Here is a 12,645-nt window from a genome sequence, read left to right as displayed (position 1 = left end):
ATCCTAGGCCTGGTAGGCATTTAATAAATGTCTGTCACAGACTAGAATTTTATTGCTGTTAGAGGTTCAAGCCCCTCATAGGAACAGTGAGAAACAGGTGCAGAAAGGCGAAGTAACAAGTCATAGGCTTCCTAAATTGCAGAATTGATACCAGCAAGTAAACGTTCGAGACCAGACCCTCCGGTTATCCTCCATAATACCACGAGGTGGCGCCGCAGCACCAGCTTTGGCCAACGCCCGCCGAACAGTTAGTCCCCAAGCCTTACAGACGAACATGCACGCACGCATGCGTGCGCCGCTCTGCTCCAGGGATTCCCCCGGCTTCCCGAACCTGATGTTGGGGGCCTAGGACGACCAAAGCCCTAGAAGCCTGGACCGTAACCTCTTTCTTGTACACCGAGCTCTCCTTTAGACACAAAGAAGGGTGAGAGAAGGGGGCTTAACTGCAACTCTGAATCATCAGGCCTTTGACAGTCCGCGCACATTTATTTCATTTATCTCTGAAAACAGGGAAGGAAGAGTCTGGAGAAGGCGGGGTGGGCCAAGGGTGAGTTGGCCCCCGGGGAACTGGTCCCTGTTCCTGGCCTTAGTCCAGGGTCGTGGACTGTGTCTAGGGCCCAGTCCACCCCTCAGGCCTGGGAGGGGGTAGGCTCTCTCCTGAGCCAGCCGCCCCCACCCCGCAACGCCGGCAGCCCCAGCACCCCTCTCAGACTCCGGGACAGGAGCTAGCCAGTCTGGAAGACTCCAGTCCGCGGAGGCTGTGAATTATCGCCCCCGCCCTCGGCGATGAGAGGCTGGGCCACTCATACGGGCCGTTCCACGGCGTACTGGCACGGACTAAGGTTCGCGGCCGGGGATGTCCCGGGCACCGCGGGGTAGCTGAAAGAGGCGTGCTGTTTGGCCTTGAGCCTCAGGCTGGCCAGACTCGAGTTGCATGGGTCCCGATATACGTAGGGAGAGGAGGCGGCTGCGGCTGCGGCTGCGGCGGCCGAGGCGTAAGGGCAGGACACTGCCCCGGACGACACTGCAGCCGGAGCCAGCCCGGGGGGTCCCCCGCCCAGTCCCTGCAGGGCCCCGGGTCCTGGCACCGTGCCCGGGGCGGCGGCGGCCGAGGGCACCATGGAGGCTGCGATGGAGCTGGGTGGCGAGAAGACGGGCTGCGAAGCCAGAGGCCCCACGTTGACCGAGTTGAAGGCGAAAGGGAAGGTCTTGGCGGCGAGCGGCGGGCCAAGTGCCTTGGGTGGCCAATTGCCGTATGAGTAGCCAGGGTACACCTCCTCGTAGGGCGGCACCAGCCCCCCAAGGGGCGCCGCGAAGCCGCTCTTGCACAGCTCGGCCTGCTGGCTGCGCTCGCGCTTTCTCCACTTGGCGCGCCGGTTCTTGAACCATACCTGCGGGCATGGGAGGAAAGCTGTCAGGGCGCAGCCGCCAGCATGACCGGTGGGTGGGTCACCCGGACTGGGGTCCAAGCGAGGGGCGGGGCCGGACGGAGCATAAGCAAGACGAGGTGGCCGGAGACGGGAATGGGGTGATAGAGCAGCCGGACAGGGCCAGTGAGAAGCACAGTCAGCGGGCTGAGAAAGAAGCAGGGGGCGGCAGGACTAAGTCAGGGGCGAAGGCGGGGGACAGCAGGATGAGGTCAAGGAGGGGTGAAGAGGAGAACCAGAGACAGCGCCAGGGGAGAAGGAACGCTCTGCCTGGGGTGACAAAGTGGAGTAAGAGCAGAGATTGGACGTTGGTGGAAAGAAGGTCATGGGGACAGCGGACGGGGGCCGAGGGACGTCGGGTGTTAGGTCCGAGAATGGGGCAGGCCGGGCAGAACCACAGACTGCTGATTCCAAAGCTACTCCCTGAGCAGCCCGCGAGAGGAAGGCCCAGGGTAGGGTGAGGCTGGCGGCTCTGGGAGGGCCGTACCCGCACGCGGGCCTCGGTGAGGTTGGTCCACACGGCGATCTCTTCTCGCGTACTCATGTCGGGGTAGCGGTTTCTCTGGAAGGTCGCCTCGAGCTCTTGCAGCTGCTGGCTAGTGAAGTGCGTGCGCTGCCGCCGCTGCTTCTTCTTCAGCGAGCCGTCTTCAGGGGAGCCAACAGGCAGCGAAGCCGAGGCCTTCTCCGAGTCTGGGGGCGGGGTGGGGACAGGTCACAAGGAGTCCATGCCTGCACGGATTCCCGGGCTTGGGGACCTTCTCCGCGGGGCGGCTGACTCCCTCCCTGGCTTCCACTCCAGGGTCCCACCCGCTGAAGGATGGAGCTGTTATTCCCCCCAGCTCCAGAAGGGGGCGCGCTCACCACTCTGTTCTTGTCCCTTGCAGCCGTGTTCTGCGAGTGGGGGGTGGGGGGTGCCCGCATCTGACAGCGAGAGGGCCGGGCTCCGGGCCTCCGCCTCGCTGAGCAGGCCGAACTCCATGGAGGGAGGGCTCTGTAGGGAAGAAAAGACAAGACCAAGTTAAATGGGAATAAAATCTCCCAGTTATGCAGTTCCCAGCAGTGTTTCCCCACCAGTTCTCTGTCCCCTTTCTCAGCCACCAACGTAAAGCTACCCTGTGTGGGATGCCCTAGGATAGAATGGGGAAACAGCGGTCTAAGGAGGGAAAGGTGTATACTCAGAGGTTTTAAACACAGATATACACAATAGACTTTGATTTGTTCACTGCTGGGCACCTAGAACTCTGCCTCGTGCACAGTTGGTGTTCAATAGGTATTTATTGAATTAATGAAAACCACACTATTGAGTACCATATACCACATCCTCAAAAACTTGAATTCCCTTTCACACGAATGCCCAATATCCCTATAAATTCAAACATGCCCTTCAGTCAAGTCACATCTGAGACACAGTCTGAACCTGTGTTAGTCACTCTCCAGTGGGACAGATTTGATTTTGAACCAGGCCTAATATGTCTGCCATTAGGAGAATCACTGCTATCATTTATGACCAGTTACTATGTGCTTTCACCTCATTATCTCTCCCTCCACAAGAATGCATGAATATTAGGTATTATCACACTTTTTTAGGTGAGGAAACTGAGACTTGAAGTGACGATTAAGGTCACAGAGCTTGTAAATAGTGGAGCTGGGATCTGAACCAAGTCTGGGAGACTCCTAAGCTGTGCTTTTCTTCATTTTCTTTTTCAAATGTGTTCTTTGCCGCCCTCCCCACAAATCCCTTCAGGGACTGGAACTCAGGGCTAACCTCAGGGATAGAAATCTAGCCTGACCTTACCTGGGTCTGCTTCAACCAGGAGGGCCACCCTGCTTTTGTCTGTTTTATTTATGCTTTCTGGAGAGATTTCATTTGAAGAAAGGGTTCCAGGATCAAAAACAAGTTTGAAAATCATTAGGCATTCGGCTCCATCTGCTTCTATACCTGCCCAGACATACATGGCATCCCACCTGTCACTACTCTCACGCCTGGCCTCTAGCAGGCCCACCCCAGGCAGTGGATGTGGGTTTCTTAGAACCACCTTTCTACCCTTACTCTCTGTGCCAAACCTCACCTGAAATTGTCCAGAAGCCTGCCTAGGTCCCCCTCCAAGTTTCTCGTGCAGTGTCCCCTTTCCCAGGCCCCCTCTGGTGGGAGGAAGGGAAAGAGATACTAGTGGGGCTCAAGACTCTGGATGCCTCTTGGTCAGAGAACCAAAGGAGGCTAGGGACAGAGGAACAGGGGTGAAGAGCTGGGTAAGAGGGGATCCATCTGCCTTCCCATTAACAGGGACTTAATGCAGGCTGTCCAAAGTGGCATTAATGTGGCGGATTAGCCTAGATTGAGATGTATGTCACTTGGCTGCTCTGAATTTATTAGGAGCCTTTCTCAGGGAGGCGCAGATGGGCAGCGGCCTGTATTTGCACATGGTAATGCCCCTTTCAACCAGCTCAGAGATGACAGCTGCCCCCCTCCTCCACCTCTCAAGTGAGATTGAGGTGGGACAGAGGTCAAGGCAGGAGGTTGAGAAACAGTCCCTGTTCTTTCTGCAGGCAGAGGGGACCAGACCTTGGACCTCTTCCTAGAGTTGGAGAGGCAGGGCTGAAGGAACCACAGGAAGGAAGGAGGGAAGTCTGGCAGAAGGTGGGGTTGCTCAGCTTGCCCCTCCTCCAGGTCTGAGGTCAGGAGCCAGAGGCTTGGGCCTGGCCAAGTGATGCGCTGATGAAGGGAGAGGACCTTGGGAGGGAGCTGGAGCAGCCTTGACTAGGGGCTCCTCCCAAGTTGCCAGGAAAGTTTAGAATTGAGAGCTGGGAAAAGGGGGGTGGGGGCTCTGAAGTCTTCTCTTCACACCCAACACGCCCTCAAAATGCACACCATGCCCTTGACTTCTCCCGAGGCCCCCAGGGAGCAACACAGAGCTGGGAAAAGAGGGACAGTTGGGTTTGCCTGTAGGGAAAGCTGAATCCCACCATTGCTATTCCTCCTTCCAGTCTGCTTTGGCTCCAGACTTTCCATTTTCCACACTCCCGTTCCCCCAGCATTCCATACCTGTGTCTTGGTTTCACTCTTTATTTCAGCAGAGGGAGGCAGGGTGAGGAGAGATAAGGGCCAGAATAAAAGACGAGGCGGAGAAAGCAGAATTCAGGCTGTGTGTTTCCAGAGACAGACAGACACACATGCAGATACACACGGGCCCCCACTCAGACAAAATAAGAACTTGGACTTGGAGCTAGGGGCATACAAACACACACTCTCCCACACATGTGCTCCCACATTCAGGCAGACAGACACACACCGTCACAGTCTCCTCTCTCTGTGACAGGGACAGCTGCCTTGGCTGTTTTGGAGCTAGCCATTACCCTCCCCCTCCCCTTCCTGGCCCCTCTGAACCTCAGCTCTGAGTCCCAGGAACTAAGGATTCTGTGGGGGAGGAGGAAGCCAAAGGAGCCAGGGGAATGGTCTGTACTCAGGCTGCTGGGGAGAGCCTGTTCAGCTGAATGGGGTGAAGGTTTGAGAATGCTGGAAGAGATTGGGATAGGGAGCAGAAACTGATTAGGCCTCTCTTAGGAAAGTAATACAGTATAGCCCAAAGAAACTAGGTTTGGGGGTCAAAAGATCTGAGGTCATGTCCTGGCTCCCCAACTTACTAGCTGTGTGTCCTTGACAAATTACTTTCCCTCTCTGGGTATATTTTTTCATCTCTAAATGGGAGATTATAATCCCTTCCCTACCTACCTTCAGTATTGTTACAAGATTATAATAAAGCATAGCAAGGAAAAACTGGTAGGGATAAAACTCTATATAAGTTTTTTTGTTTTTTGGGTTTTTTTGTCTTCATTCATTAAACTGATGTTTATTTGGCACCTTCTATGAGCTAGGCATTGAATAAGGCACTGAGGATAGAGTGGTAAATAAGATCTCATCCTCCTCTCTGCCCTTGCTTGAGTGGTTCACCTCCCTAGACCCTGTGTCTCCTAGTGAAAAATTTCTCTGGTGACTACAGGTGAGTATGCTGCATTTTAGAGAGGGTTGCAAGTGTGTGTCAGGAGCATTCTATCCTAAACATAAAGGAAGGCCCAGTCAATAAGGTAACATCCAAATGGGCAGGGTAACCCAAGCTGGAAGCCACACTGGGGACCAGGGACTGGTAGAAGAAAGAATGAAGGCTTTAGGCTCTTAACTGTGTCAGTAACAGCAGACAGAGGAGATGAGGCTGAGAAGGGCCCTGCCTGTGAAGTTAAAAAGGCAAGAACACTAATGCCAGGCAGGCAATAGAGAGAGGGTGAGAGCAGAGGCCTCTAGCAGACCCGTGTCGGGTGGGCTCATCAGGCAGAGGCTGGCGGCACCAAGCTGTTATCTGAGTTGGAGACAGGCTGGCTGAGAATTAAGCTCCCCCAAACTGCTGGAGGTCAGGAAGCTGGGGAGTTGGGACTGTGACCAGGGACTTCACCTCACTCAGGGGACAGGGACAGGCAGTAGGTCTGGAAGTCGCAGGGTCAGTTGATGCTGGTAGGATATACGAGGCAGAGCCAAAGAGAGTCCAGAGATAACAGTGGTGCTGAGTCTAGCTCTGGGGGCCCTCCTGCCCCACTCCAGCATCTCTGACACATCCTGCAGGGGTGTGTGGCCCAGGCTCCACTGGCTGGCGTCAGGGTGGCAATACCAGCCTAGGGATAATGGAAGGCCTGCAGGTGACCTTGGTCTTTGAAGTACAGCATGGAATTATAAGAAGCTGTCATGGACTGCAGCAAGAACCAAATATCCAAGATGTATTAAGGTGGAGAGGAGAGACTGTCACAGACCAGAGAGGCCATAGTGGGGAGGCCATGGTTTCCAAGGGACACAGCTCAAAGGAAGGAGGCAATTGCCATATGCATCCACTTTTGTTCTGAAGCCAAAGGGTTAGACCAGGGCCACAGCTAGAGTAGTTGCAACTACCCGAGTAGTTGCTCCGCCCAAGGCAGGAGGTACACCCTGAAACTGAAATGGGGGAAAACCTTTCTCTTGTAGGGACTGAATGGAAAGGAAGACAAGAGGGGAGTTGTGATGATGTGCCTCAGCTCAGCAAGCACCAAGTTGGTGAACAAGTATAAATCAGGGCTCTAAACTGGGACGGTACCATCCTATAAAATTGATACTCAAGTGAGGCCCTTAAGTGCACATGGCCTCACGTTCATTAAGGACACTGAGCATCCACATTATCTGGTCTGCTAAGCTGCAATGAGCAAATAAAAGCAAATGAAGGCAGCTGTAGACAATGCTCACAGCCCAAGAGGAAACCCTAAGACTCAGGTGGAGGCAGCAATGATTTGATGCACTTAATTTACCGAGGGGTATATCAGGAATCAGAGAAATAGGCCTACACACCCTTCTTTCCTTCTTTCCCTCAACAAGTGTTAGGTGCTAAGACAGATGCCCAAGAATGGTAAGGCACAGACTCTAACTTCTAGGAGCCTACAGTCTGGGGAGGCAAACAGAGCACTGGATGGAATGATGGTCTGCATGGGCCTGATTCCCAGATTGTGGGAGATGAGAGAGACAGAAGCCCATGTAAGGTGGTATCAAGTTTTGGGGTTCAGAGAATATAGTACCCAGCTGATCTGAGAACTGGGGAGGCAGAGAAGGAGGCAGAGGTTTCTAAATAATGGAGCAGTATTGGGAATGAGCTGGCGGGTTCACAGGGCAGCAGGGAACCTAGCTTGGCCAGGGTGTCAGTGTGGGCAATGGAAATCATCAGAGAAAAATGGTCAGGCTGAGAGGGACTGCAGTGAGGGGCAAGGGGTATGGGTTCAGGTTTGATAAAGTGTAGGCTAGAGCATCTCCAGCTTTTCCATCAAAAAACCCTTAAGACTAGTGAGAGAGAATATATTACAGAAAACAGGGGCACAACCTGAAACTACTGCTGCCAGTGTGAAATTTCTTTGAGATCTTCAGCCTTATGTTAAAAATGGAAAATTTGGCCTTCTATTCCATACATAAGTTCTGTTTGTTTTAATATAAAAATAATGTTTTCTCTCCAAATCTCCAAGAGACATCTTTAAGTGACATCACCACACCAGGAAGATGGGCTGTGTTTAGCCTGCAGCGTCATGCCACTCCCACTCCTCTGCTGCCTTCTCCCACCCCAGCTTCTACTGAGAAACATTGCTCCAAGCAGTGGGAGTCACTGGAGGCTTGTAGGTGAGGGAGTGACATAAAAGCAGTATCTTTGGGGTCTTTATTTGGCAATGGTGAGCAGAATGGATTGGATAGGGGAGAGACAGCAAAGGGGAAGCTATTAACTGAGTGGTGTAAAGTAAGGAAGTTCCCAGGCGGGGGAAAGGAGCGGAGAGAGTTCTGAAAGCGGCTCTTTCTCATCCCACTGTCTTTTCCTTTCTTTCTCCATCACTCTCATCATGGGTCCCTGTCTGTGACCATGGACTAGACTCTAGATAATCCCAAAGCTCAGGACCTAATGGATCCTTTGGGTTAGCTGCCATCTCCTTCCCGCACACTCTAGGAAGCATCATTTAGAGTAAATAGAGAAGAAAAGATTTGGCTGGCTCTGTCCTTCTCTTGTGCCCACTCCTAACTCAGCTCCAACTCGCCCTCCCTGCTCTCCCTTCCTGGACCTCAGTTCTGGGCCCAGATTCACTTCCTTGAGCAGGAGGCAGGCAGGGATCAGATCAGGATATTTGGCCTGGTAGAGGAGCTAAGCATTTGGGGAGCTCCCTAGAATTTTCAGAGAGGAGTAGGGATCGTGATTGGCATCTGAAGCCTAGGATCGGGTGTCCTATCTGTCATTGAGAATCTTCCTGTGGCTGGATCAGGGACGCTAGGAGGCTGATATAAGTCTTGAGACCTCACCCTTCCAAACAAAGATTCTATGATTACAGGGGACCTACAGTTTGGGCATAATAATAGCAATAATCCTTTTTATTTCTGTGGTGCTTCTCCATTTGCAAAGGGTTTTCATATACATGAGTTCATTTAACTCTTACACACCTTGAGTGGCAGGAATGATCATCCCCATTTCACCTCTAAGAAGACGAATTTATCCATGATTACACAAATTGAAGGGATTCTAATCCAGTTCTCCCAAGACCAGGGACTGAGCTCTTTCCATTCCTCGCCCCCTCCACCCCAGCAGCCATTTGTGGCTCTGACAGGCATTGATCCTACCAAGCCCTTAAGGATTCCATTTCTACTTCCTGCCTCTACCACCCCTCTGGAAATGAGCTCTGGAAGTTTGCTGCCCACTGTGTGCCAAGGAACATTTTCCTATTCATCCTGTGCTTGAATCATTCCATTTCTAGGAGGCCCCCTCATCTCCGGTTTCAGGATTTGGGGAGCAAACAAGTCTTCTGCTTATCTAGGCCTTTCATTACTCTGTGGATTTCCATCCTATCTCACCTTCCAGAAGCCTAAACTTCAAGTTTGCTCCCTCCAACAGCCCCTTGCTCCGCATTCTGCTGACCATTCTCTGACCCTCAGCTAGGTCCATGACATTCTCCCTAAGAGCCAGTGACCAGGCAAGCACTCAGCTACAGGGCTTTATGGGAGGACAGGAGAAGGTTCTGTCTTTTGTTTCCAGTCATCTTTACCGGAATGCCATTGCATTTTGGCCTTTTTGGCAAAAGCAGAACTTTGGGCTAAGGTCTTCATGGAACCATCTGTAATGCCTTCTTTATTCCTTTCCTGACTCAGAACCTTTCATTTCACCCATAATATTAGTGATTTTCAAAGACAAGGGGAGCACAAGCCCTTAAAAGCGGGTATCAGAATGTGGTGGGGGTAACTGGGATATGACTTAATATTGATCAGAAAGGAGCAAGGGACAAAAAGATTGAAAAACAATGACTTAGCCAGTGATAAGTAAACTAAAATTAAGGAGTGGAGGTGTGAGTGGGGGGAAGATGTACTATATGTCACTCATGGGTGGAGGATGAGAAAGGTTGAGACCTACTTGTTCAGATTTCTCCTTGCTAGACATATTACCTTACCCCTGTCCCCATGAAACTCAGTCCCCGAATGGGTTGTTCTATTTACTTACACTGACTGGGAGAGTTCTTTCTACTCTGTCTGTTCCCTTAAGCTTAAATCGGCTCTGGTTAGAGAGCTGGAGTCAGAATGTGTGGTCACTGTAGGAATCCAGAGGAATCAGAGCCCTCCCCAAGCTGCAGCAAAAGAAAACAGGGCATTTGGGTAGGGCTGAGACACCCTTCCCAACCAGCGTTGAAGGGCAATATAGGTCCCATGTTGGATCCCAGCCTCTGCATTCCATGTGTCTCCTTCCCACCTCTTCTCAGCCACCAGGGTGGTGTTGAGATTGATGAGACTGATGAAGCAAAAAGGGAAGACTACAGGGTGTGCTTTGCTAAAGGGCTGCAGTTCTCTCTTAGGGCCTGAGCTCCTACCCCCAGCAGGAAAGCTCTTAGTTGGTTGACAAGCAGGCAAAGACTCCGGGGGTGTCTGGTCAGCTGTATTGGAATTAGGGGTTGACTTTGAGTTTGTAAGGGAACTGAGGCTATCACGGACTTGTGCTGGGCTCATCCTTGCCCTCCCGTTGCCCTTTGTGCTTTGTGGTTCATGCCTTCCTTTCCTGGTCTTCATTCCCACTAGCAGTCCCATCATTGGCTTTCTCGCCTCAAATTTGGATTCTGGGAGTCTGGGATGATGCTCGGATCTAGCCTGGGTTGGAAAGGGAATGTCTCCCAGCGCCACTCCAACCCAAAGTCAGGCTTCAGCCTTTACTTTCACTCCTTGCTCCCAGCCCGAAACCCCTAGGAGCAGAGACAAGTTTGCAATCTGTGAGCTAGGATTCTAAGCAACCCACCACAGCGAAACCCACCGTACATGCAGCAGCTGGGCAGGCGCTGCTGGGTAAATGGACATGCCACTCGGCCAGGACATTCTGTCCACCGCTGCCCGACACAGCGCCTGCTCCGGAGAGACCAGCCTCGCTGCCCCGGACATTCTGTCCGCGCTGAGCCCCGCGCGCTGCGGACATTCCGTCCGATTCCGTGGCTGCCCCAGATCGGGACCTATCCGGGCCCTGACACCCCAGACGGATACGCCAGATCCGCCGCCTGGTCACTCGGCCCTGCAGCCCACACAGCGGCCATCTGACCCGGTCGCGGCCAGGCTCTTACAACAAGGCTCCTATTCCAACTGCGAAGCAGCTGGGAAGAGAAGCGTGTGCGACCAACGCACCCCTGCTTCTAGTCTCCGGAGTATGAGACCCCGTCGAGGGGCGTCAAGCACCACCAGCTGCCCCCTTCCTGGGCGACCGCCGCAAGCTCCCCCTGCCCGCCAGGACCTCGGCAACCCCTTTCGCTCCCTGGCTGCCGGCCTGGTGCCCCAGGATTCCAGGGTGCTTTCTGGTAATCGTTTCCCGACTCTTCTCCCTGCTTCGCAGAGCCCATGTCCTGACCTCATGTCTCCGGCCTCTCTCCGTATCCCTTGAGTCTCCCCCTTCTCTGTCCCCCGAGACCTGACACTAACTTTTCCTTTTCCTAAGTCCTGAACGCGTGTTAGCAGTCCGCCCTTCCAGTCTCGATCCGTTTCCCAGGCACCGTTCTCCAGCTGAGCTGCCCCAGGTCCCATATTAGGGATCCTGAAGTCCGACAATGGCTCCTCGGCCCCGTGAGCCCCTGTTCCCCGCATGGTCAAGCACTCACAGTGAGTCCCGCAGCAGGCAGACTCCCGGCAGCGGCGGCGGCGGCCGCAGTCTGGAGGGCAAGCAGGGGCCAGAGGCCGGGCACCCGGCCGGGGTGGGGGCCGCCCCCCTGCGCCCGGGCCGCCGCTCCGCTCCGGCGCTCCCGGACTCCCTGGGAGATAGTGAGCCTCGCCGCGTACTGCCACCCCCCGCCGGCGCCCATTCACTTTATGGCAGCCCAGGGCGCCCCCAGCCCGCCACGGAGAGCCTCGCGCGTCGGGCCCCGCCCCCTTCCAGCTGCGCTACCGGGGCTCCACCCTTTCCAGCTGTGAATTTTCTGGACCCGCCTTCGGGGGAGGGGTCCGACCGTCGCGCCGCCAAGAACCCCGCCCTCTGGCCAATCAGAGACTCTCCTCAGAAATTGGCTACGCCCCTCCCCCACGTGGCTGAAACCGCGCTTCTGTAAGATTCCTTCAGCAGAACCCAGCGGGTGAGCGTAGAGTGCACGCGGTATCTCCGCGGAGCGAGGTTCCCGCCGGTGGCGAGGTGGAGCCAGGTCTCCACCCCGAACGAAGTGGAGAGGTGCTGGGGGATAGGGCTGCTGGGTTTCCAGGTGGGAGGGCACACGGGCCGGGAGAAGCCGCCGTTTCAGCGCTCAGTCTTCGTTGCCGCTCAAGTTTCGGCGGTCTTCTCCACTTGTTGCTGTCTGTCTTTCTGCCCTTTGTCTCTGCACCACTCCTCCCACGTCTCGCCTTTCTTTCCTCTCTTTTCTCCGCTACCGCTGCTCCTGCTGTTTTTCTCTCTTCTCCCTCCTCTGCCACTTTGAAAGTTTCTATTTCTGCTCCTCTTTTTCCTCGCATCTTTCTTCCTCTTCTTGGCTACCTCCCATTCCCACTCCCCACCAGCCCCACCCCCGGCTTTTTCCCCTCTCCTTCAAGAAAGGTCCCTTTGTGGAAAAGCAGAGTTTGTAATGAGACAAACCAAAACAACATTCTAACCCTGCCACCAACTACACCATCACGGAGTGACCTTGGACAAATAACTTAACTACCTTACCCCACCCCCACCCCCAATTAGAGGAGATTCTAGCTGGATCTCAGGGATTGGGCTGGGCACTCCTCAGAGACCTGGGAAATTCCCCTCTCAGTCTGCACTCTTGGCTTGCCGGGGCTATGTTCTCCTAGCCTTAACAGAGCTACCTTCTCCTTGGTGATACCAGGTTCAGTTTTGTGGGCAAGGTCTGGCCTTGGTGCTTGCCAGTTAGGGAGTTGTAAGGAATGGAACAGATGTCCCAAGGAACATGTGGAATCAGGCTGGGTTGCTAGGGTCCCCCTGAAGGCCCTAAGCCCTCATATAATATACTCCTAAGGTGAATCTGACAGTCATGTCTCTGCTTAAAACCCTCCAATGGCTCCTATTTGCCCTCAGGATAAAGGCCAAGCTCCCTTGCCTGGCATACAAGATTTTCAGGCCCTGACCCTGTTTTAATCTCCAATCTCCTAGTGGTTTTCTGCATACTTCTGACCTTTCTTCTGACAGTAACATATTTCTAACCAGTCTTCATTTTGCCAACTCCTACTCATTCC

The 12,645-nt window shown here is 53.8% G+C and overlaps 1 protein-coding gene across 2 annotated transcripts; it reads right to left on the bottom strand.

Moving 5' to 3' along the window:
- On the bottom strand, nucleotides 1-11,319 carry PITX3 (paired like homeodomain 3). 2 transcript variants are annotated; one of them, XM_032491039.1, is made up of 4 exons: nucleotides 11,082-11,319; nucleotides 2,289-2,418; nucleotides 1,915-2,117; nucleotides 1-1,391 (listed from the first exon to the last, which is right to left on the bottom strand). In XM_032491039.1, the coding sequence occupies exons 1-4, from the start codon at nucleotides 11,280-11,282 to the stop codon at nucleotides 804-806; spliced, it is 1,122 nt and encodes a 373-aa protein (XP_032346930.1). In that variant the 5' UTR covers nucleotides 11,283-11,319; the 3' UTR covers nucleotides 1-803. The 2 variants fall into 2 exon arrangements, with proteins under 2 accessions (XP_032346930.1, XP_032346931.1); XM_032491040.1 differs by lacking the exon at nucleotides 11,082-11,319 and adding an exon at nucleotides 9,455-9,562.
- Nucleotides 11,320-12,645: the final 1,326 nt, after the last annotated feature.

This window comes from Camelus ferus, chromosome 11, assembly GCF_009834535.1.
Source record: "Camelus ferus isolate YT-003-E chromosome 11, BCGSAC_Cfer_1.0, whole genome shotgun sequence".
In the NCBI taxonomy this organism is placed as follows: domain Eukaryota; kingdom Metazoa; phylum Chordata; class Mammalia; order Artiodactyla; family Camelidae; genus Camelus; species Camelus ferus.
Note: the sequence above shows the minus strand (reverse complement) of the source record. Positions and strands in the feature narration are given on the sequence as shown.

Excerpts from the sequence above, each read along its gene's own strand:
- PITX3 (XM_032491039.1), bottom strand. The coding sequence starts at position 11,282 with ATGGGCGCCGGCGGGGGGTGGCAGTACGCGGCGAGGCTCACTATCTCC. Across the intron at positions 2,419-11,081 it reads TGCCTGCTGCGGGACTCACT|AGCCCTCCCTCCATGGAGTT; the intron begins GTGAGTGCTTGA and ends TCTTCCCTACAG. Across the intron at positions 2,118-2,288 it reads CAAGGGACAAGAACAGAGTG|ACTCGGAGAAGGCCTCGGCT; the intron begins GTGAGCGCGCCC and ends CCCCGCCCCCAG.